Source organism: Propithecus coquereli, unplaced genomic scaffold (genome assembly GCF_000956105.1).
Source record: "Propithecus coquereli isolate 6110/MARCELLA unplaced genomic scaffold, Pcoq_1.0 Scaffold461, whole genome shotgun sequence".
Lineage (NCBI taxonomy): Eukaryota > Metazoa > Chordata > Mammalia > Primates > Indriidae > Propithecus > Propithecus coquereli.
The window spans coordinates 865,462-883,695 of record NW_012150408.1 but is presented as its reverse complement, the minus strand read 5'-3'; the positions used below and the strand labels follow the sequence as shown (position 1 = coordinate 883,695).

The 18,234-nt window shown below is 48.6% G+C and overlaps 2 protein-coding genes across 2 annotated transcripts in view; one reads left to right on the top strand and one right to left on the bottom strand.

Moving 5' to 3' along the window:
• The window catches only part of SYN2 (synapsin II), a 176,352-nt gene that overhangs the window by 137,079 nt on the left and 21,039 nt on the right, over positions 1–18,234 (top strand). The window contains exons 5-9 of the mRNA XM_012655174.1: positions 2,039–2,128; positions 11,872–11,934; positions 12,325–12,467; positions 16,989–17,063; positions 17,549–17,651. Of these exons, the coding sequence (XP_012510628.1) occupies positions 2,039–2,128; positions 11,872–11,934; positions 12,325–12,467; positions 16,989–17,063; positions 17,549–17,651 (474 nt within the window). The remainder of the gene's footprint in view (positions 1–2,038; positions 2,129–11,871; positions 11,935–12,324; positions 12,468–16,988; positions 17,064–17,548; positions 17,652–18,234) is intronic.
• TIMP4 (TIMP metallopeptidase inhibitor 4) lies at positions 4,314–9,600 on the bottom strand. Its single transcript, XM_012655175.1, has 5 exons — positions 9,401–9,600; positions 8,131–8,228; positions 7,583–7,697; positions 5,179–5,303; positions 4,314–4,511 (listed from the first exon to the last, which is right to left on the bottom strand). Exons 1-5 carry the CDS (start codon positions 9,537–9,539, stop codon positions 4,314–4,316), a joined length of 675 nt encoding a protein of 224 aa, XP_012510629.1. The 5' UTR covers positions 9,540–9,600.

The following is an 18,234-nucleotide window of genomic DNA, read 5'->3' as shown; positions in this document are numbered from 1 at the left end:
GGTGGGGTGAGCTCCCTGAGACCTAAGTAGAGCCTGGGAACTGGCTGCCATTATAGTGTTGGCTGTCCCAGGGCTCTGGGAGTCTGCCGCAGGCCTTCCTGGCATCCATGGAGTGTCTGTGTAACTCCCCCACATGCTGGAAAGATAGGGCCCTGCGTACCTTGGTGCCATGCCAGCACGTGGGCTGCAGCAGGACAGAGGTCGTTAGGCAGCGCTGGCATCAGCTCCCGGGGATGCTGGAGAGCCTTGGGAACCCAGGCAGGTACCCAGAAGCAGAGCTGGAGTCCAGCCAAGCCCAGGTGGGCAGGCAGGACTCAAAGGTCAGATGAGGTGGTGGGGAGAATCAGAGAAGGCAGGAAAGGTCTGAGGGGTTGGTCTTGACAGTCAAAGCAAACTGAAGAACCAGCTGATCTAGAGACTTTCTAATGTCCTCTTCAACCATAATCGTAGGGGATTGACAGCTCATGAACCATCTTTCAGCCTTAGAGCTCTAGAGTCACCAGTTGTGTGTCACTAGAAGGGGCAACCCAGGAATTCCAATGTTTTCCAGCATTTCAAAAGTAACAAAATTATATCCTTTTGTACCCATGAAAGGACCACAAGAGATGATCACTTAAAGGCAGTTTGATAATGGAGTTTGGGAAGAAATATAAGAAAGGGATATTCTTTATGGTACAGAGTTCGAGGAGCTAATCAAATTCAACCCTCTCATTTTGTATATGGAGAGAATGAGGTCTGGAGAGGAATAATCATTTGCCTAAGGACACCTAGAAAATTAAAAGGTAGAACAAGAACTAAAAGACTCCAGTTTTCTAATAACTCAATTCTGAGCTTCTACTGCCTTGGCCCCCTCTCCCTTCACTGGCTCATGGACCAACATCCCTCGTAGAGAACAGGACCTGAGCTTTTGGAATATGCTGTGGCTTTCTTTTCTCTGATACACAGATTTGACCTGACAGCTTTCCCTTCTAGCAGTTTCTGATGTTGGCAGCTTGGAGTATGAACTAACTAATCCAGCAGCACTAGAGAGAAAATGCGTATTCCCTGCTGCCAGTGCACGGGGGATGGGCATGTGGGCGTGTGTGTGACTGTATTGAGAAGGAAAGTCCTGCGCTTCCTGTGGGAAGAGCACAGTCTCTGGGGAGTCTGGAAGGTGCTTACTTGAAGAAATAGGGAAAGTTATGGATTGGGACAGAAGGGGCCTGGCTATGAATCTGGCTCAACTACTGTGTGACCTTGGGCAAGTGACCTCTCTGGGCCCCAGTTTCTTATTTATAAAACAGCGGGGTGGGGAGCCTAGCTGTGCACGAAAGTACTTTCAACCCTGACACTGCAAGTCTGTGTACTTTGCCTCTTCCCATGGAGCTACTCCAGTTTCTTATAGGTGAAGGGTTCTTGGGTGAGTAGTAAGTCCCAGAAAGACTGAGCCTGTCTATCTTGCGTATCATGACCATCCAAATCTTCCTGAAGAACAGCTTCAAAAAAAAAAAAAAAGAAAGAAAGAACTGCTTCATTCATGATATGCCCCCTGCTCAAACTCTGGTGACTTCGTACTGCTTACAGGGAAAAAAATGCACCGTTCTTTTACCTGGCATTTGAACTTCTAAGACTTGGCCCACATTACCTATTCAGCTTCATTGTTTGCTGTTGCGCAGAGATACAGGTGTTCAGAGTTGGCAACCCAAGTTTTAACCCTTTCTTTACCTCTTTGCAGCTCTGTGAGTTTAGGCAAATTTTCTACCCTCTCTGGACCCCATAGGTGAAATGAAGATGATAAAGTATCATCAGTTTGATATGATGATTGAATGAAATACCATTAAAATTGAGTAAGGTAATCAATGAATTTTAACTCACTCTTTCCCTTTCCCAACTAAAGCAGCTGTTCCTTGAGGACAGGAATTGTATACTTCTTTGTGCCTAGCACAAAGCCCTCCACAGAGCAAATACTCAATAAATATTTATTTGATGGATTGATGTTTTGTCTGTCTGTTTCAGAAGTTGTCTTAGATAAGCTGAAACATTTGCTTTTCTTTTGCAGTTTGCCCAGCTGGTGGCCATCTACAAGACACTGGGAGGAGAAAAGTTCCCACTCATTGAGCAGACATACTACCCCAACCACAAAGAGATGGTAGGTAGCTGAGTGGGCATGTTAGTCTCTCTGCTGTTTTCATTCTGATCTTAGCCACACGGTGACTGTGGGACCCTGACGAGGGCCTCAGCATCTCACCCCCAAAGACTCCACTGGGTGGGACTGCAGAGCTGCTTTCTGGGGCTGGAATGGCTGGATTTTAGCTGACGGCCTCTTGTCAAATTCTGGAGACAGAATAGGGAAGGGCAGAAACAAGTGCAGTTTCATCAAGCTAGGAGAGTTTAATCAGGCCAGGAGAGTAACAAACCTCCCAAACAAACCAACAATCAGAAGATCCCACTGCTTTGGGTTCCAGCCCTAGCTCTGCCATGTGTCATTGGACAAGCTACATTTCGTCACTGTGTGCAGTTTCCAATAGGACAGTCAAGTGGGCATAATTATCCCTGACTAGGATATCTAATACGGTACGTACAACGTTTAAGTGAGACTAAGTAATACCTTCTGGGAGGGTGTGAAGTGAAGCATTCCTCAGATGTAAGATGTTGCTCCCTCGGCTTCCTGAAGATGGTGATGAGGCTGAGTTAACACTATGCCTTCTCTGAGTCCATCGCAGGATATCAGAAGGAGCAGAGAGATGAGATGGTTGGTTGGTTGGTAAGGAGGCTGTTGCTAATGTTTTTCCTCCTTGGCAACCTAGAGCTCCAGTTGCCTCTTCCTCCCTGTCCCTACACCCTCTGCCCCAGGCTGGTGTGATCCGTGGGTGATCCTGCTTAACCCACCAATGCAGACTCAGCGCGACATGGAACAGAGATAGTATTTTCCCCCTCCCACTCGCTTTGCCAAAAGGGATCTCCACTTGCACCATTTCTCAGAATCAAGAGGCTTCTTCTAACACATGGTGTATGGCCCTGCTTACCAGCAGACCACATGTGGAAAAAACTGTGGGCCTTGAAAAGAACTTTCTCTGTCATCTTTGCCAGAGCTTCCCCAGGGAGGAGCTCTGGAATTTTAAACCCTTGTCCCTAATCACTCCTAGAGGCCAACATCAGGACTTGCCCTTTTGTGGCAAGCCAGGAAGCCCGGCAGAGGCTGAGGAAGCCTCAGCTCTGGTGGCCGCAGATCTCAGGGAGCCCAGGGCGTGGTGGTGAGGGCCAAGCAGAAGGGTGCAGGGCTCTCTGAGGCTGCTTCCTGCTGTGACATCTAGCAGGGCTGACCACTGAAAAAAGTGGCAATAATTGCAAAGTACATTCCCCATCTACCGTCCTTCTCCCCCAGGGGCCCTTGTGTTATTTCTTTTCTGTCCCCTATCCTGAAATTTGCCCTCAAGAGAGGACCGCTGCTCTGAGGTGTCAAAAGTTGAAGGGGGACTTCAACTCTCCAAGAGAAAGGCTTTTTCGGCTTAAAAAATAAGTTCTAAAGCAGAAATTAAGACATTAGTAATCTAAAGGAGGCAGAAGAGAAGGCTTACGGACATCAGTTGAGGGCATGAGGATAGTTAACCTGGAGAGGCAGTACCTATTCTTAGACAGTAAGTTCTTGTTCTTGTCCCAGGAGGCACGCCAACTGGGCCGACGCTCTGCCAGCCATGGGGAGGGGCTTAGGCCATTCTAACTCTCACACTGAAGGATCCCAGTCCCCCAGGACACTCCCCCAAATGGATGAAAGTGTGTCAGAGGGTTAGGATAAGTTGAGACAGGAGGAATAGAGCCATAGTATGTTGTCTTTTCAGTCCTGCCAATCAGCCTGTTTGTGACACTGTCAACCCATCTTCTGGTATTATACATCACAAGGATATACCATCTCATATGCATAACATTCGCCATTTCTCCCCCTATCAGATCAGTTAAGGCAAAGGAAAAACATATTTTCCTGGGGATAAATGAGAATAGTCCTGGCTTTGGAAAACAAACTAAGCCAGAATAAACGCTTTCAGTAACATGTACAAGGCTACACTAATGGGGTTTGGGAAGCAGAGGAGATGGGTTGAAGGCAAGATAGAAAAGTCATGTTGCCTTCCCTAGCCCTTGACAGATTCTGGGCTGGGGTCTTGGACACAAGCTGTAACATGCCCTGTCCTTGCCCTGCCACTGGCCAGACTGTCCACTTAGCACTTCCCATTGGCTGGCAGCAGTGGGGAAGGTGGTGATGGCCAGAGCTCTGCAGGGAAGGAGAACTGGCGTGATCTCCAGGACTCTTGAAGGGATGTGGTGGTCACTGGTCCTTACTAGGGTTGGATGATGTCAACAAACTCCTTCCTCAGGGGCAGGTGGCCCCGGTACCAGCTGCAGGTGCCATCAACGTGCTTCATGCAGACATAATGCTGGGCCTGGTACCCGTAGAGCTTTCGTTCCAACAGCCAGTCTGTCCAGAGGCACTCGTTGGGGGCTGAGATGGTACAGGGCACTGCATAGCAGGTGGTGATCTAGAGTCATGGCCACACAACATCAAAGTGAGTAGGGTGTCCTTTTTCCGTTGCTGCCTTTCAGACTCCTACATATCCTTATAGCCCATCTCAGATGCACCCTGTCTTATGAAACCTTTGCTAGCTCCCAGCCCCCCCTCCGAATTCCCCCTCCCCTGTGCCCTCACGTGCAGTATTGCCTCTCTAATGGCATCTCTGGAGTCAGACAGCCCTGAGGGTCCTTACTCTACTACTGACCTTGAGCAAGTCACTTCACTTCCTAGAGCTTTAATTTCTTCACCTTAAAATGGAAATCTCAATTCTTCATGAATTTGTTATGGAGACTAAATTAAATATTTAAAATAAATTGACTATTACAGGGTCTTGCAAAGAGTAGATTCTCTTTAAATGGTGGCTGTATTACTGTCATCTCAGTTGGCCTTATATGATGGCCACCTTCCCAGGCAAAATATCAGTACTTTGAGATCAGGCCCTGTGGACTGAGTTGCTTTCCCATCCCTAACTTCATACAGTGCCTGATCCATGGCAGATCTCAGGTATCGTATAGTAAATGAATAAATGCATGCATGAATGAAGGAGGACATAAAGCGAGAGGCCAAAAGGCTCATGACCCTTCTCCCATCCCGCCCACCCCACCCCAAGACCTTGGAAATGGACATTCCCTTACTTGGCAGCCACAGTTGAGATGGTAGTGATGATTCAGACTCTCCCTCTGCAGCACGGACAGGTCCTCCCAGGGCTCGATGTAGTTGCACAGATGGATGAAGACTTTTCCATCGCTGAGGACCTGACCTCCAAGGGGAGAGGGAGGAGAGTCTAGCATCAAAAGTCTGCTTCTGGAGCTCCAGGGGCCTTGGTCCAGAACTGCAGCCTCTCTAATAGCGACGTGGGGCTCAACAAAAGGACCAGAAAAACCCCTATAATCTTTATAGCAAAGAGATTGACAGATTATGTTTGTGCGAGGCAGAGTCGTGGGACCCAGTGCCGGCTGTTTCCTTTAGCACGGTGCAGAAAGAACATGGGCTTCAGAGTCAGACTCTGGGTGGGCCTCCTTCCTTTCTGTCACTTACTAGCCATATGATCTTAAGAGGGTCACGTAACTTCTCAGCTGGAAGACCAGAATAATAAGGTTGTTGCCAGGATTAAATGAGAGAGTATCTATAAAGTTCCCAGCACAGTTGTGGGCCCACAGATGTTCCATAAATAAGAGAACCCTTTTCCTTCCCAACCCTTCCCAGTATCTACAAAGGCCAATCTCCTGCCCTGTGGATACTTGGTGAGTCTTTTCCCTTCCCCATGGGAAAGTTGCCCTTCCTCACTTATGAAACTCCCTTTCACCTTTCAAAGACCTTTCCAGTACCACCTCATCCTCGAAGCCATCCCTGACCACGTTAGCCCACACCTTGTTTAGAACCTTGGTCACTCAATCATTTACTCACTGAGTAACTATTATGATTTAATGCCAGGAATACAGAAATACATAGGACAGGATCTCTGCCCCCAAGGAGCTTAAAAATGAGTGGAATGGACAGAAGTAGGCAAAAATTGCACTACTGTGTGATTATACACAAAGTGCAGTATGAGAACAAAGGAAAGCAAATTATCTCTGTCTATGGAGAGGATGTGGGGCAAGGAAGGTGTCTCAGAGGAAAGGTGCTTGCACGGGGCCTTGAAGGGATGGTAGAGGTTCACCTGCCAAGCAAGTTGGGGGAAGGGCCTCTGGTCATTGGGACCACTCTGTGCAAGGACACAGCTCAGCAGCATATGTTCTGCAACTGCAAGTAGTTTAGTTCAGCTCGGGGGGCAGTGAGAGGCTGGGAACTGTCACTGACAAATGGCAGAAGACAAAGCTGGAGAAGGCAGCAGTGTTCTGGTCACAAAGGGCTTTCAACATCAGGCAGAAGAGCTTATGCCTTCTCCTAAAAGGCCTGGGCACCATGGATGACTTTTCAGTAGACTTGGGTTTTGTCATTTATCCCCACCCTCAGCCAGACTTGACCTCCCGGAGGGCAGAAAGCACATCTCCTACTTCCCCTAATGGACCCATCGCAGTGCCTAGCAGAGAGCCAAGTGCACAGAGAGCAGGTGCTTACTGAAAGGAGGTGGGATAACGGGATAAAAGAGCTTGACAAGGCCTGGTCTGCCAGTCCCGGGAACGGGAGTGCTCGGTGGCACGCCCTGCCTCTGCCTCTCCCATGCAGGAGTTTGCCAGCTCGCATGATTCCATCTCCTTAGAGCTGCGAAACCCCATAACTGTGGCCTCCAGTGCCTGAGACTTGTCAAGAGCCACGTCTGCACTGTGAACTCTTTGAGGACTGTGGCTTGTTGCTGAATCTCCAGTCTCCTGCCCCAAGCTTGGCAATGAGTAGGTGATCATTGCTGAATGGATGGACAGAGAGTGGAATTCCTTCACCTGTTCTCCCCACCTACTGGGCTTTTTCTTTTCCTTGCTTTCTTTCTAAATATTTTACATCTATTAGGGCCAGTGTAGAGCCCACTTATACAATGAAGCTTCCCTGATTGTTTACAACCATCGAATACCTCCTTTCCCTGAACTCCAAAATAATTTAGTGTCGTATTCGTTTATGGAGTCATATTCTTGTGCGGTTCTTTAGCTGTTCTATCCCAACGAATTCAGTGTGGAAGAGACCTGCCTGGGCCCAAGAGCATAGAGACAGAGCTGTGTTAGACTCAAGGCCCCTGTGCAAAGGGCAGAGCTGAACTCATAGGCAGCAGTTATAGAGGGGCAGATTTTGGCTCAAGATGCCAAAGATCTAACGCCAATTTAAGGTGTTTGAAAATGGAACCAGCTGCCCTAGACTAAGGGAGCAACCTCTTCTTAAAATAGTGAAGCAGTGGCCAAGATCACCGTAATGAGGACTCCTGTATTGAATGGAACGTTACCAAGGCTCCTCCCAACTCAGAGGCTCTGTTTCACTCACACAGCCCTGTTTTCTGCCGAAGAACGTGCCGCCTGGCTCGGCCTGCTGCCCAAGGAAGGCCTTGGCTCCTTTCTCACTACCTTCCTGAAGACAGACTCTATTAAGGCCAGTTGCTGGTCTTTAACTTACCAGTCAAGAGATACTGCTTCTGGCTGTTGGCTTCTAGTTTCACACCACAGAGGGAAGAGTCAAAAGGAGTATAAATATACTGAACATCCTTGACTTTCTCAAACCCTTTGAACATCTGAGAGGCAATTACAAAAAAGCAGTATTGGGTCAGTGAGTGTTCTTTGTATATTAAGCAAAAACTTCCCATTTCTCAGCCTAAAAATTTAAGCAAAAGTCTAGTTCAGGATTTGGTGCACACAGATGGCCTTACTGGGTTATTTCTCTCTTTACAAAAACAAAATTTAAACCTTGGTTTATTCCAGTGAGAGGGGAGGTACCTCCAGTGGCCCCCATGCATAGGCAGCTACAGGACCAGATGGATGCTGAGGCCCTGCCCTGTCCCTTGGATGCTGTGGGCCTTGCCCCCAAATCTCACCCAGGCCCACTTCAGCATCTAGACCCCAGGATCACCGAGCCAGGTCGCCTGAAATCTGCCAGCCCTACCCCTCCCAGACCCCACTCCCTCTACCAGCCCACGGGGGTAAACACCCTCTCCTGCTCTCATGTACCTTAATCTGTTTGATTCCATACTGGAGCATTTTTTGAGTGTCAGCAGGATCTGCACTGGCAGGAACTACCTTCTCACTGGAGATTTTGGCCCGAATCACTACATAGGAAGAGAAAAGAAGGAAACTTCAGCAGCCTGGGGGGAGCAATGCATCTGAGATCTGGATGATCTGGGGCCCCTGGAGAATTTCGCAGGGGAATTCTTGGTTGAGGTGTGAGCAGTGCAATGTACATGAGAATGGAGACCTGGAAACTCCTCCTCTGCAGTGGCTGCAAGTTCCAAACCCCTCTGGCCTCTTAGGTCCTACAACCTCCATGCTCTTTCTGCCCTTTGAACCTTCAGTGTGGAGAGCCCTGGTTCTCCGCAGCCCTGGGTGCAGTGGGGCACAGGGTGGGAGTCAGGGTAGAGGAGGGAGGAGGGGCCCCTGGAGGGCAGCTGATGTGAGGTCCATCTATTGCTGGAGCTCTAGGCCTCAGCGCTCTCCCAGAGTGCATATTAGTAAATGTGTATTGAATTCTTAAATGTTCTGACCCTGCACTGAGGTAGTCCATCTCTTGCCGCTTGGGCATTAATCAAAAACTGTTTATGAAGTTCTTCCTCTGTGCCTGGCCTTGCACTAGCCCTAGTCCCACGGATGTGATTAAGACACGGTCCCCATCCCGTAGAACTCTTGGTCTAGTGCAAGGCACACTTATGAAGAACGACAGCACAAGCCAGCAAGAGCGCAGACACGTTTGAGACGCTGTGCTGGCACCAAGGAGTCAGGAAGCCTCCAGGGCAGAGGGTGCGTTAGACCTTGAAGGGCGAATGGGAGTTTGCCAGGAATTTAAGGGTATGGGGTAAGGCCATTTCAGGCAGAGGGAAAAGAAATGGCAAAAGGTGTGTGTTGGGGTTGGGGGATGGTGGCAACGGACGGACAGGGTGGTTATAATGCAAACCCTCTCCCCGCCCCTCCCCCACTGCCAATCCAGGAGCTCAGAATAACCACCAGATCGCTCGGATGACACTCCGTAGTTGCGGTATGGCGGGGGTGAGGGAGTCGCTGTGGAGGTCCCAGATACAATCTTTATTTCCCTACGAAGCAGTCACGTTGTGCGCTTGCAAGGTTGCTATGGCGCCGCCCTTCCATCAGCCCCAGCAGGAGAAAACGGGTGCGAGATTTGAGCTCCTTCCTTTCCCTGGCGACTCCTGTTCTGCAGCTGGCCAGATACCAGTGCCCCCCCACCACCCCCTGCGGCGGGCCTCGCGGGCCTCGCGGACCTCGGACTCACCCAGCGCCGAGCGACAGACGTGCTGCTGGGGGTGCACGGGGGCGCAGCTGCACGCCTCGCTCAGCCCCGGGGGCCGCAGCAGCGCCAGCAGCCGCAGCAACAGCGCCCAGCTCGGCGCGGTCCGGGGGCTCCCGGGCATGACACTGCAGAGCCCCGACCGAGCCTGTGGGGTCTGTCGGACCAAAGAGCCCCTCCAGCACTCCTTCAGAACGCGTCGCGCCCCTCGCCCAGGCTTTATGAGGTGGCCCTCGGGCCAATCCCGCCCCATGGGCTCCGCCCTCTCTTGGCTGGAGGCCACCCACGGCTGCAGGACCCGGGGCCCTCCAGACCGCAAGACTCAGTGAGATGAAGAGGGAAGCCAGGACTGAGTCCCCCAGCCTCCACATCCCTGCCCAGAAAACTAAGCTGTCTGGGAGTAGAGGGCAAGGCACTGGCAGCGGGGATGGTGTCAGGGGCAGAAAGAGCGACAGAGACAAGTGCATGAGGGCGGAAAGACTGAGGGACTGTGGTTTAGGCAGAAGGAGCAGGAGGGAGGAGAGGCAGAGACAGAAAGAGTGAGATGGGCAGAGTGGAGAGAGGCAGACAGAATTACAACAGGCAAAAGAGACAGTGACAGAGAAGGACGGACCCCTTGCTGAGCAGCACACTAGGAGTGAGACAAGCTACTCAGAGCTTCTTTCAGCTACAGGAAGTGTTTTCAATGCCCTATTTATGAGGCTCCAAAGCAACAGCAAACAGTAATGGAATAGGACAGAGAAAGTTGGGGTGTGTGTGTGTCTTGGCTCTGCTCCGTCTGCTGGGGGTGGGGAGAGATGTCAGAGAAGCAGCCGGTGCTTTAGAAACCCTTTCCCACACCCAGTGCTGCAGGCTGCAGATAGCTGGGGGCAGCGCTCTTGGTGGGGACTCCAAACTCAGCGTGTCCGTCACTTAAGGCAAAGCTCAGACCTCAAAGCCCTCTCCAGGCCCTAGGCTACACTGATTCTTAGTCTGTGCCCCCGCTCACTAGACTATGTCATGTTATAGAAGGTGGGGTACCTTAGAAAACAAAGAAGCAAGGCACTTGGGGTCACTGCGCTGTGACCAGAGCCTTGTCTACTGTTTGACAGAGCATAGTCTCCAAATCCCAAATCTCCATGGGATTATTGCTGTGGGATGTCTTCACCTCGTGCTGAACTGGAAAGTAGGAGACTGTATTCTGGTTCTGTCAGTAGGTAGCTTTGTGACCTTTGCCTCTCAGGGCCTCAGTTTCTTCATAAAATAGGGTTGAAACTACATAATTTCTGAAGCCCTTTGAAGCTCTCCCCCCCAGCCTTGACTGGCCTAAGCCAGAAATGCTGAAATCCTCAGGCCAGACACTCCCAGTTCTGGTCATACTAGACTCCCACGGGAGTCTGACTTTTCATCAGGGTCGACATTATTTTCTTCAAAGGACACCTTTTCATTTTGATGGTGGTAGCGATGTTTGAAAAGAAGGAAATTGAAAGAGAGCTGAGTCTGACTGAGAAAGATGAGATGTCCAGGTTGGTGGCCCAGTTGGTTTTTCCTATAATGTCCAGACCAAGATAGAGTCTGATGTATTATCTGAAGAGATCTTGAAAACCATCCAGTTCGATCTCTTCATCCGACAGACGTGAAGGCCCAGGCGCAGCGAGACAGAGGGACTCGCAGAAAGTTAGCGGCAGAGAAAACTAGAACACGAGTCCCTTGACTTCCACTCCAGTTCTCCTCCCTCTTCACTCAGCAATATTACTTCTTCCCTCACCATTTTGTAACAGCTTGAAATCCTGCCCTTGGAGGATAATTCTTCTTTTAAGTTTTTATTGTTCCTCTGTTAAAATATGGCGCCCTCAAGGTACACCTCTTTAAGGATCTCTTTCCCATGATAAACATATTGAATTCTTGTATCAGCTCTGATACAAGAATAGGACAGAAATAGGCCTTAGCATACAAAGCTTTGTTTGGTGGTGAGTTTGGGGCGTTGGTAAACAGGGAAGAATCATTATAGGAAAGATGGACCTTTGAAGGGGGTGGGTACTAAGAGGTACATGACAAAAGGGACGTTAAGATTCCAAAAATGTATGTGAAAAAATTTGGATTTATTAAGATACAATTCACATACAGTGAAATTCATCCTTTCAGAGATACATTTTTTTTTTTAATTCTCTTTGCCTGAGGACCATTCGTGCCCAGGGTTTGTCTAATGCAGAGCAGGTTGAAGCAGTGAAGGTTAAAGATGTAAGAGTGTCCCTAATAGGAGAACGGAGTGCTTGTAGCTCTGTCACTCCTATGCTATGTGACTTTGGGAAAGCCACTGTCATTCTAGGGGCCTCAGTTTTTTTTAATTTGTAAAGCAAGTAGATTGTACTAGTTCTTTAAAAGACTTTCCCAAGGGTGTTCCCAAGAAAAGTATCTGTAGGATTCCACAGAGAGACACATACTAACCAATTCCTTCCTTGCTCCTCTGCTTTCAGCTGACACTGCCCACATTCCCTGTGGTGGTGAAGATCGGCCATGCTCACTCCGGCATGGGCAAGGTGAGGCAGAGGGGCCTGCTGCGCTTTGGGGTTGAGCCAAGAAGGGCATATTTCAGATAGCCCATGTGCAGACTGTTCTGCCTCTGTTACTGATAAATTCTTTCCAAGGAGAAGATGATTTGGCCCCTCTGAAGCCATGAGAATTGCCAACCAGATCTCTTTCAACAAGCAGAGTACAGGCCACCTGCTTGGTTCTTTGTAGCAAGTGTAGCCCCTGAGCCCTGGGAAGGGAAACTAGGGAGATGAGTCCTCCTGGGGAGATGTGGCACCCAGGTTTGCATTTGGATTGGAAACATCTCGATGGATTTGCAGGCTCAGGGCCTTTGTGACTTCTCAGTGTGTGTATGTGTACGTCTCTCTTTCTGCCTCTCTACCTTGCTCTAACATTAGGTCAAAGTGGAAAACCACTACGACTTCCAGGACATTGCTAGCGTGGTGGCCCTCACCCAGACTTACGCCACGGCAGAGCCTTTCATTGACGCCAAGTATGACATCCGGGTCCAGAAGATTGGCAACAACTACAAGGCTTACATGTGAGTAGGGGGTGGGGTCCCAGCAGATACTCTCCACTTCCTCCTCAGCCTCCAGGTAGCAACCAGTTCTCGGATTAACCGTGCCAGGCCCGTGAGGCAGAAGTCAGGCAGAGGGTGCCACCTCAGTCAGGAATTCTTAACCCAGGTTCCCGTTAAGTGGGAGGAGGGGGTCTACGAACTAAGATGAGAAATAATATCAGTATTCATTTTCACTACCCTCTAAGTGAAATGTCACCTTCTCTTCAGTTGTGAACAGAGACAGCAGACTGCAGTAGCTGTAGCAGCAGCACATGGGACTTTGTCACCTACGGTAACCACAGATATTCTTGTGTCACACTACAATGATCTCTAAATACCACTCATTCTCCTCACTACTTAAAAATCATGGCAGTTATTAGATCTGCCACTACTCCTGTTATTTAGAAAGAAACATATTTTACTAAGCACAGATTCATTTAATATTTTTGATGACTCTAATTGGGCACCCCTGTGATACTATGTGCTTTTATACACTTATACATCTTACATGCTGTGTGCATCGGGAGGAGTCCATAGGCTTCACCAGATTTCCAAGCACAGAAAAAGTTGAGAAACTCCTGGTGAGAATATGCAACCCTGACGATGCTACAGAGCATCCAAAGCCTGGTGGCTATGAAGGTGACGACTGCGCCACGTAACTGTGTCCGGCTGCCCGAACGGGAGGTCGAAGGTTTCCGCCACTAGAATGTAGTGAAAGAAAGTTTCAAGACTACTTGACCTCGAGTCCATAATATATGTAAGAATGCAAATGGTTTATAATTCCAATTTTGGATATATTGATACCCGACTTTTTTTTTTAAGTTGTATTTTCTTTACAAAGAAAGAACATTAATATATGAATTTGACCTTTGCCACTCAGGACTTTAGCAGCCGTCAAGGTTGAGCAACCTTCCCTTCTCCTTACTCGCCCGTTTCTGTTTTTCTTCCCTCATCTCTCTTTTCAGGACTTATGCTCCCCACCCCTGGAGTTACGTAGGTGCCCCCTCTCTGCGCTCCTTTCCCACACCACCCCGCACACACCTCTAGTGTGCCCTTTCTGCACGTGTGTTTTGTGTCGCTCTTGTCCTCCAGACTCTGAGCTCCTTGTGAGCAAGAATCGTGGAATCGTCCCCTGCAGCTTCACTACCTTTTATAGCAGCAGGCACATAGTAGGTGCCCAGTAAGTATTCAGGGAAGAACCTTTGTAGAGAACTGAGGCATAAAATTTTTTTTATCTTTATTCACTAGATTCCTACTTTTTAAAAAAAAAAAATAGGCTTTTTTAGTGCAGTTTTTTTTAAAATTTATTTTTTATTTCAAAACGTTAAGGGGCCTACTTTTAAAAAGTTTATAATTTTATATTTGTAGTCTTCCTGCTTCCAGAAAAGAATTTAGGATTGCTTTAAAAATATGCACAAAGTAAGACAGAATAATTTAAGAACCATTATAAAAACCCACTACAAGAAAGCAGAAACATAAATTTTTTCAGACACCCGGGAAAGCAGATTTCCTATTTTTTAATTTTAAAGTCACCTAAATAAACATAAAACATTTATTGATGACTACAGTGGAGTAAGAGGGTCTTGATCCTTAAAAGGAGATGATACCAGGCCAGAGGTGGTAGCTGACACCTGTAATCCTAGCACCCTGGAGGTCCAGGTGGGAGGATTGCCTGGGTCCAGGAGTTCGACACCAGCCTGAGCAAGAGCAAGACTCTGTCTCTACAAAAAATAGAAAAATTAGCCAGGTATGGTGGTGCACAGCTGTAGTCCCAGCTACTCGGGAGGTGGAGGCAGGAGGATCGCTTGAGCCCAGGAGTTTGAGGTTGCTGTGAGCTATGACGATGCTGCTGCGCTCTAGCTCAGGTGACAGAGCAAGACCTAGGGTTTCCAAAAAAAAAAAATTTTTAAATGAAGCATAAGAAAAGAGAATTCCAAAACATTGATGAAGGGTGGGTGACCAGGGAAGCTTTAGATAACATTTACCTAACTTTTTTATTTGCAAGGGATCATTAGTTATTTGGAGGAATGTTTAGGCCCTCTCAGCTTTTCTCTACCACACCTCTTCCTTGAACCTATGGCTATGTCCCGGCTCTCAGTAGAAGGGACTGACTTAGCAATAGCAAGATAAGGTTTGGGATTTTTCCCTTTTCCCCCACCAATCACCTTGGAGATCCTGAGACAGCCATGTTTGGTGGAAAGAAGGTGCTGTTCCTGCCTCCACTCTCAGGAGGCGATAACGTGGGTGCCTCTGCAGAGGTCCATGACCTTTGAGTCCAGAGAGGCAGTCATGCTGTTACTGAGTGGCCTCTCAGTGTGGCCCCTCTGCTCCTACATGCCCCAGGTCACCTAGCCTGTATGGATCTGTGCCCCACATCCCATTGTTAAAAAGGGTGTGAAGTGTTAGGGAACTTTGCGAGCTTTAAAGTGCTATGGGAATGTAAGGGCCATTAACATTATTCACTCAAAAAGGATTTTAACCTACAAATTAACTTCAACAAAATTATGCAATGATTTTACTACTATCTTGCTTGTTGACAAAGTCATGGTGGTCATGGGACTGGCTTGAAACCAGGTATATGGGATTCAATTCCTTCCCTTCTTATTTTAAGCTTTTACCGATGCAGATCCTTCAAATGTATGCTATGGTGGTGGGCAGCCAGGATGTCATTCGAGATCTGTGGTTGAAAGTTCTGCTACTGAGACTTCTCATGTTGAAGCGAAGGCTTCTCAAGATTATGAAAACTATTAATGTTACTACTGTTAATGAAATAGATGAGCCTATAGATGGGACGGCCTTTCACATTGTATATGCATCAGCGTAGTAGGAGTATCAGCGTGGCATTCCTGACAAACCAAGGAAGTGTTGTGGGAAGAAAGTTAGTACCGACAGATATAATTGTAAACTGGATTTTGGCTCATGTTGAATTGAGTGTGTAACCTGAAAATAGTGGGAATCGGTGACCACATTCAAAGTTTGTGAGACCCGATTATGTGTCGTGGCTCTATGCTGGGGACATGGAAGTGAGTAGCTCTCTGTCCCTCCTTGAGGAGTCTGGTCACAGGGACGCATTTGTAAACCACCACTGTTGGAAGGTAGAGTAATTTCTAGTATGATTCTGTCTTTGTGTTGCCACTCGGGTTTCTTTGTGTGTCGGGTAGTGGGGTGCAGAGGAAAGCACCTCACACCGAGGGAACAAAGATTCCTGGATTTTTATCTCATGTCTGCTTCGAGTAGACATGCAATCTTGGACAAATCCTCTAAGCTTGCTGAGCAGTGCTCTCCTTGCCTGTGAAGCAAGAATGCCAGCCTGCTCCCAGCAGGGCTGTAGAAATGAGGGGTTTGGTGAGGAAGGCACCTTGGAAAGCAGTCAGCGCTGTCCAGCGTGAGGATCGTCATTACCCCATCAGTTGACTTGATGGGCTGCCTCGTGGCTCTGAAAAACTAGCACATAACCGGGTTTCTCTGTGTCTGAAATCAGATCTCTGATCTCCAGGGAGGACCCTCCTGGGAACTAGCACACCCACTCTCCAAACAGCGCCGAGTGATGAGGACAGCATGTGAAGGGCTCTGTCAATGGTGTGAGCAGGGCTTTTCTGTCCCCTGAACCATCCCCTTCCTCCTGACTATGTCTGGGTGAAGACTAATAATGAAAAAGATATATTTGGTGCATCTTACAGTTCATTTAAGCCTGTATCAATTGGTCCTCCTGACAGCCCTGTGTTTACAGATGTGACAGGCTCAGAGAGGTGAAGTGACTCTTCCAAGGTCACCCAGCCAGTCAAGAGCAAATCCAGAACCAGAAACCAGGTCATGCACCTTCTATTTGGTCCAAGGCTGTTTGACTCTTAACATGTGCTCATGGATGAGGGTGCAGTAGGTACAGCAGAGAAGAAGAGGCTAATGGCATCAAGCTATCAGATAAGGCAGTTTAAGCCCAGAGAGGTTAACTGACTTGCCCAGAGTCACATGGCTAATGCTGTAGTGGCCCTCAGAAATTAACTGTTGAATGAATGAATGAGTGAGCCAATAAGGAAGACATTGGGAGATATTCATAAGAACCCTGTAGGAGTTCCCAGGATTGATGGAATTTCCAGTTTGGAATGTATCAAGTCATTGCAGATACTGAGTGGGTAGGTTTCTGGGAATATAAGACACAATATATACCCTCAGGTGGTTTACAGACTTGTGGACAAATCTTAGCTTAAGAGTCAGCTCCAATACCTAAAGTAAAAAGTAGATGTAGTAAGGTACAAGCAAATTCCCACAGGGCTTCTAAGGAGAGCAAGAGCTCATCTGATTGAAAGATCAAGGCAGGACCCTTGTAGAGAGAAGAGAATTACAGGTTTTCAGAGGCAGCCAGGCTCAAGGATCAGCATAACAGACCCCTAGGCTATTTGTGGGAGAAGCAGGTGCAGTGAGCTAAAATTCTGTAAAGTTTCATGCCCTCCTCTTGCTGGTATGGCTCACTGCCTGTCCTATCCTGGCGGGACCTTGTTGCAGGAGGACATCGATCTCAGGGAACTGGAAGACGAACACTGGCTCTGCAATGCTGGAGCAGATCGCCATGTCAGACAGGTGAGTGAGAGAAGGAGTCCAGTCCCCAGCCTAGTTAGAGGGAGGCTAACTTAGATGAGGAGGTATAAGTAATGAGCCCTGCCCAAAGGGAGCCTCCAAGCAGACATGACAGATAAAACACAAAGGCCCAAGTAGCCAGTTAACAAGATGAGGCAGGACTGGGTCATGTGCTTTATGGAGATAACAACTGTACATACCATAGAAGCTCCAAGAAAGGAGTGGTTAGCATGGGCTGAAATAGCCAAGGAAGGCCTCCTAGGGGCAGTGAGACCTGCTCTGGGCCTGCAAAGATGGGTAGGTCTGGAGAGCAGAGGATGGAGGATGCTGTAGATAAGGGGATGTGCTTGATGGGGGTGGAGGGAGGGAGCAGAGGAAGGGAGTGGTGGGAGGGAGAGAGGGACAAGGCAGCTAGGAGAGCCTGACGAGCAGGCAGGCTTGCCCTGAGTGCATGCCCCAGCCTCAGGACACCTTCTCATCACCTCCAGGTACAAGCTGTGGGTGGACACCTGCTCTGAGATGTTTGGTGGCCTGGACATCTGTGCTGTCAAAGCTGTACATGGCAAAGATGGGAAAGACTACATTTTTGAGGTAATTCTGGCCCAAGTGGAATCTCAGTAAGAGATAACCCCCGAGGCAGGAGGCCAAGCTCTTGGCTTGAGAACCATGTGGGCAGCCCAGATTGCCTTTTGTTGGAGTCTTCTGCACATGGGAACATTCCAGATGGCAGATCAGTGGATGGACGTAGCAAGATCAGTGGGGAATTAGTGTTTCCAACCTGCTAGGCTGACCCACACCACGCTGGACTTGGGTTCCTGGGGCCCCAGCCTAATGCCATTCCTTTGGGAAGTCTCTAGTGATTTACCACTCGCCATTTCAGAAAGCAGCCCTTGGGAGTCATTCAGTCCAACCTGCTCATTTTACAGGTGAGAAAACTGAGGCCTGACTCCATGAGCCTGTGCCCAAGGCCACAGAGTGAACCTGCATCTGTACCTTGGCACCAGCATGCATCTCACTGAGCCTTGCAGACACTTTACTCAGCCTGATCCTCCAATACAACTTGGCCGACTCCCCTTTCCTATATTTAAAGGAAAGCCAGTGACAGTGTGAATCCCTCACATGCACTCCTGCCCAACCTGCCTGGGAGCAGGAAAGGCTCCTTGCTGGCACAGTA

Bases quoted from the DNA above. Each gene is read 5' to 3' on its own strand.
- TIMP4 (XM_012655175.1), bottom strand. From the start codon at position 9,539: ATGCCCGGGAGCCCCCGGACCGCGCCGAGCTGGGCGCTGTTGCTGCGG. The intron at 8,229-9,400 runs GTGAGTCCGAGG...CTTCCTATGTAG, and splicing joins CGTCTGTCGCTCGGCGCTGG to TGATTCGGGCCAAAATCTCC. The intron at 4,512-5,178 runs GTAAGGGAATGT...CCATGACTCTAG, and splicing joins ATCTCAACTGTGGCTGCCAA to ATCACCACCTGCTATGCAGT.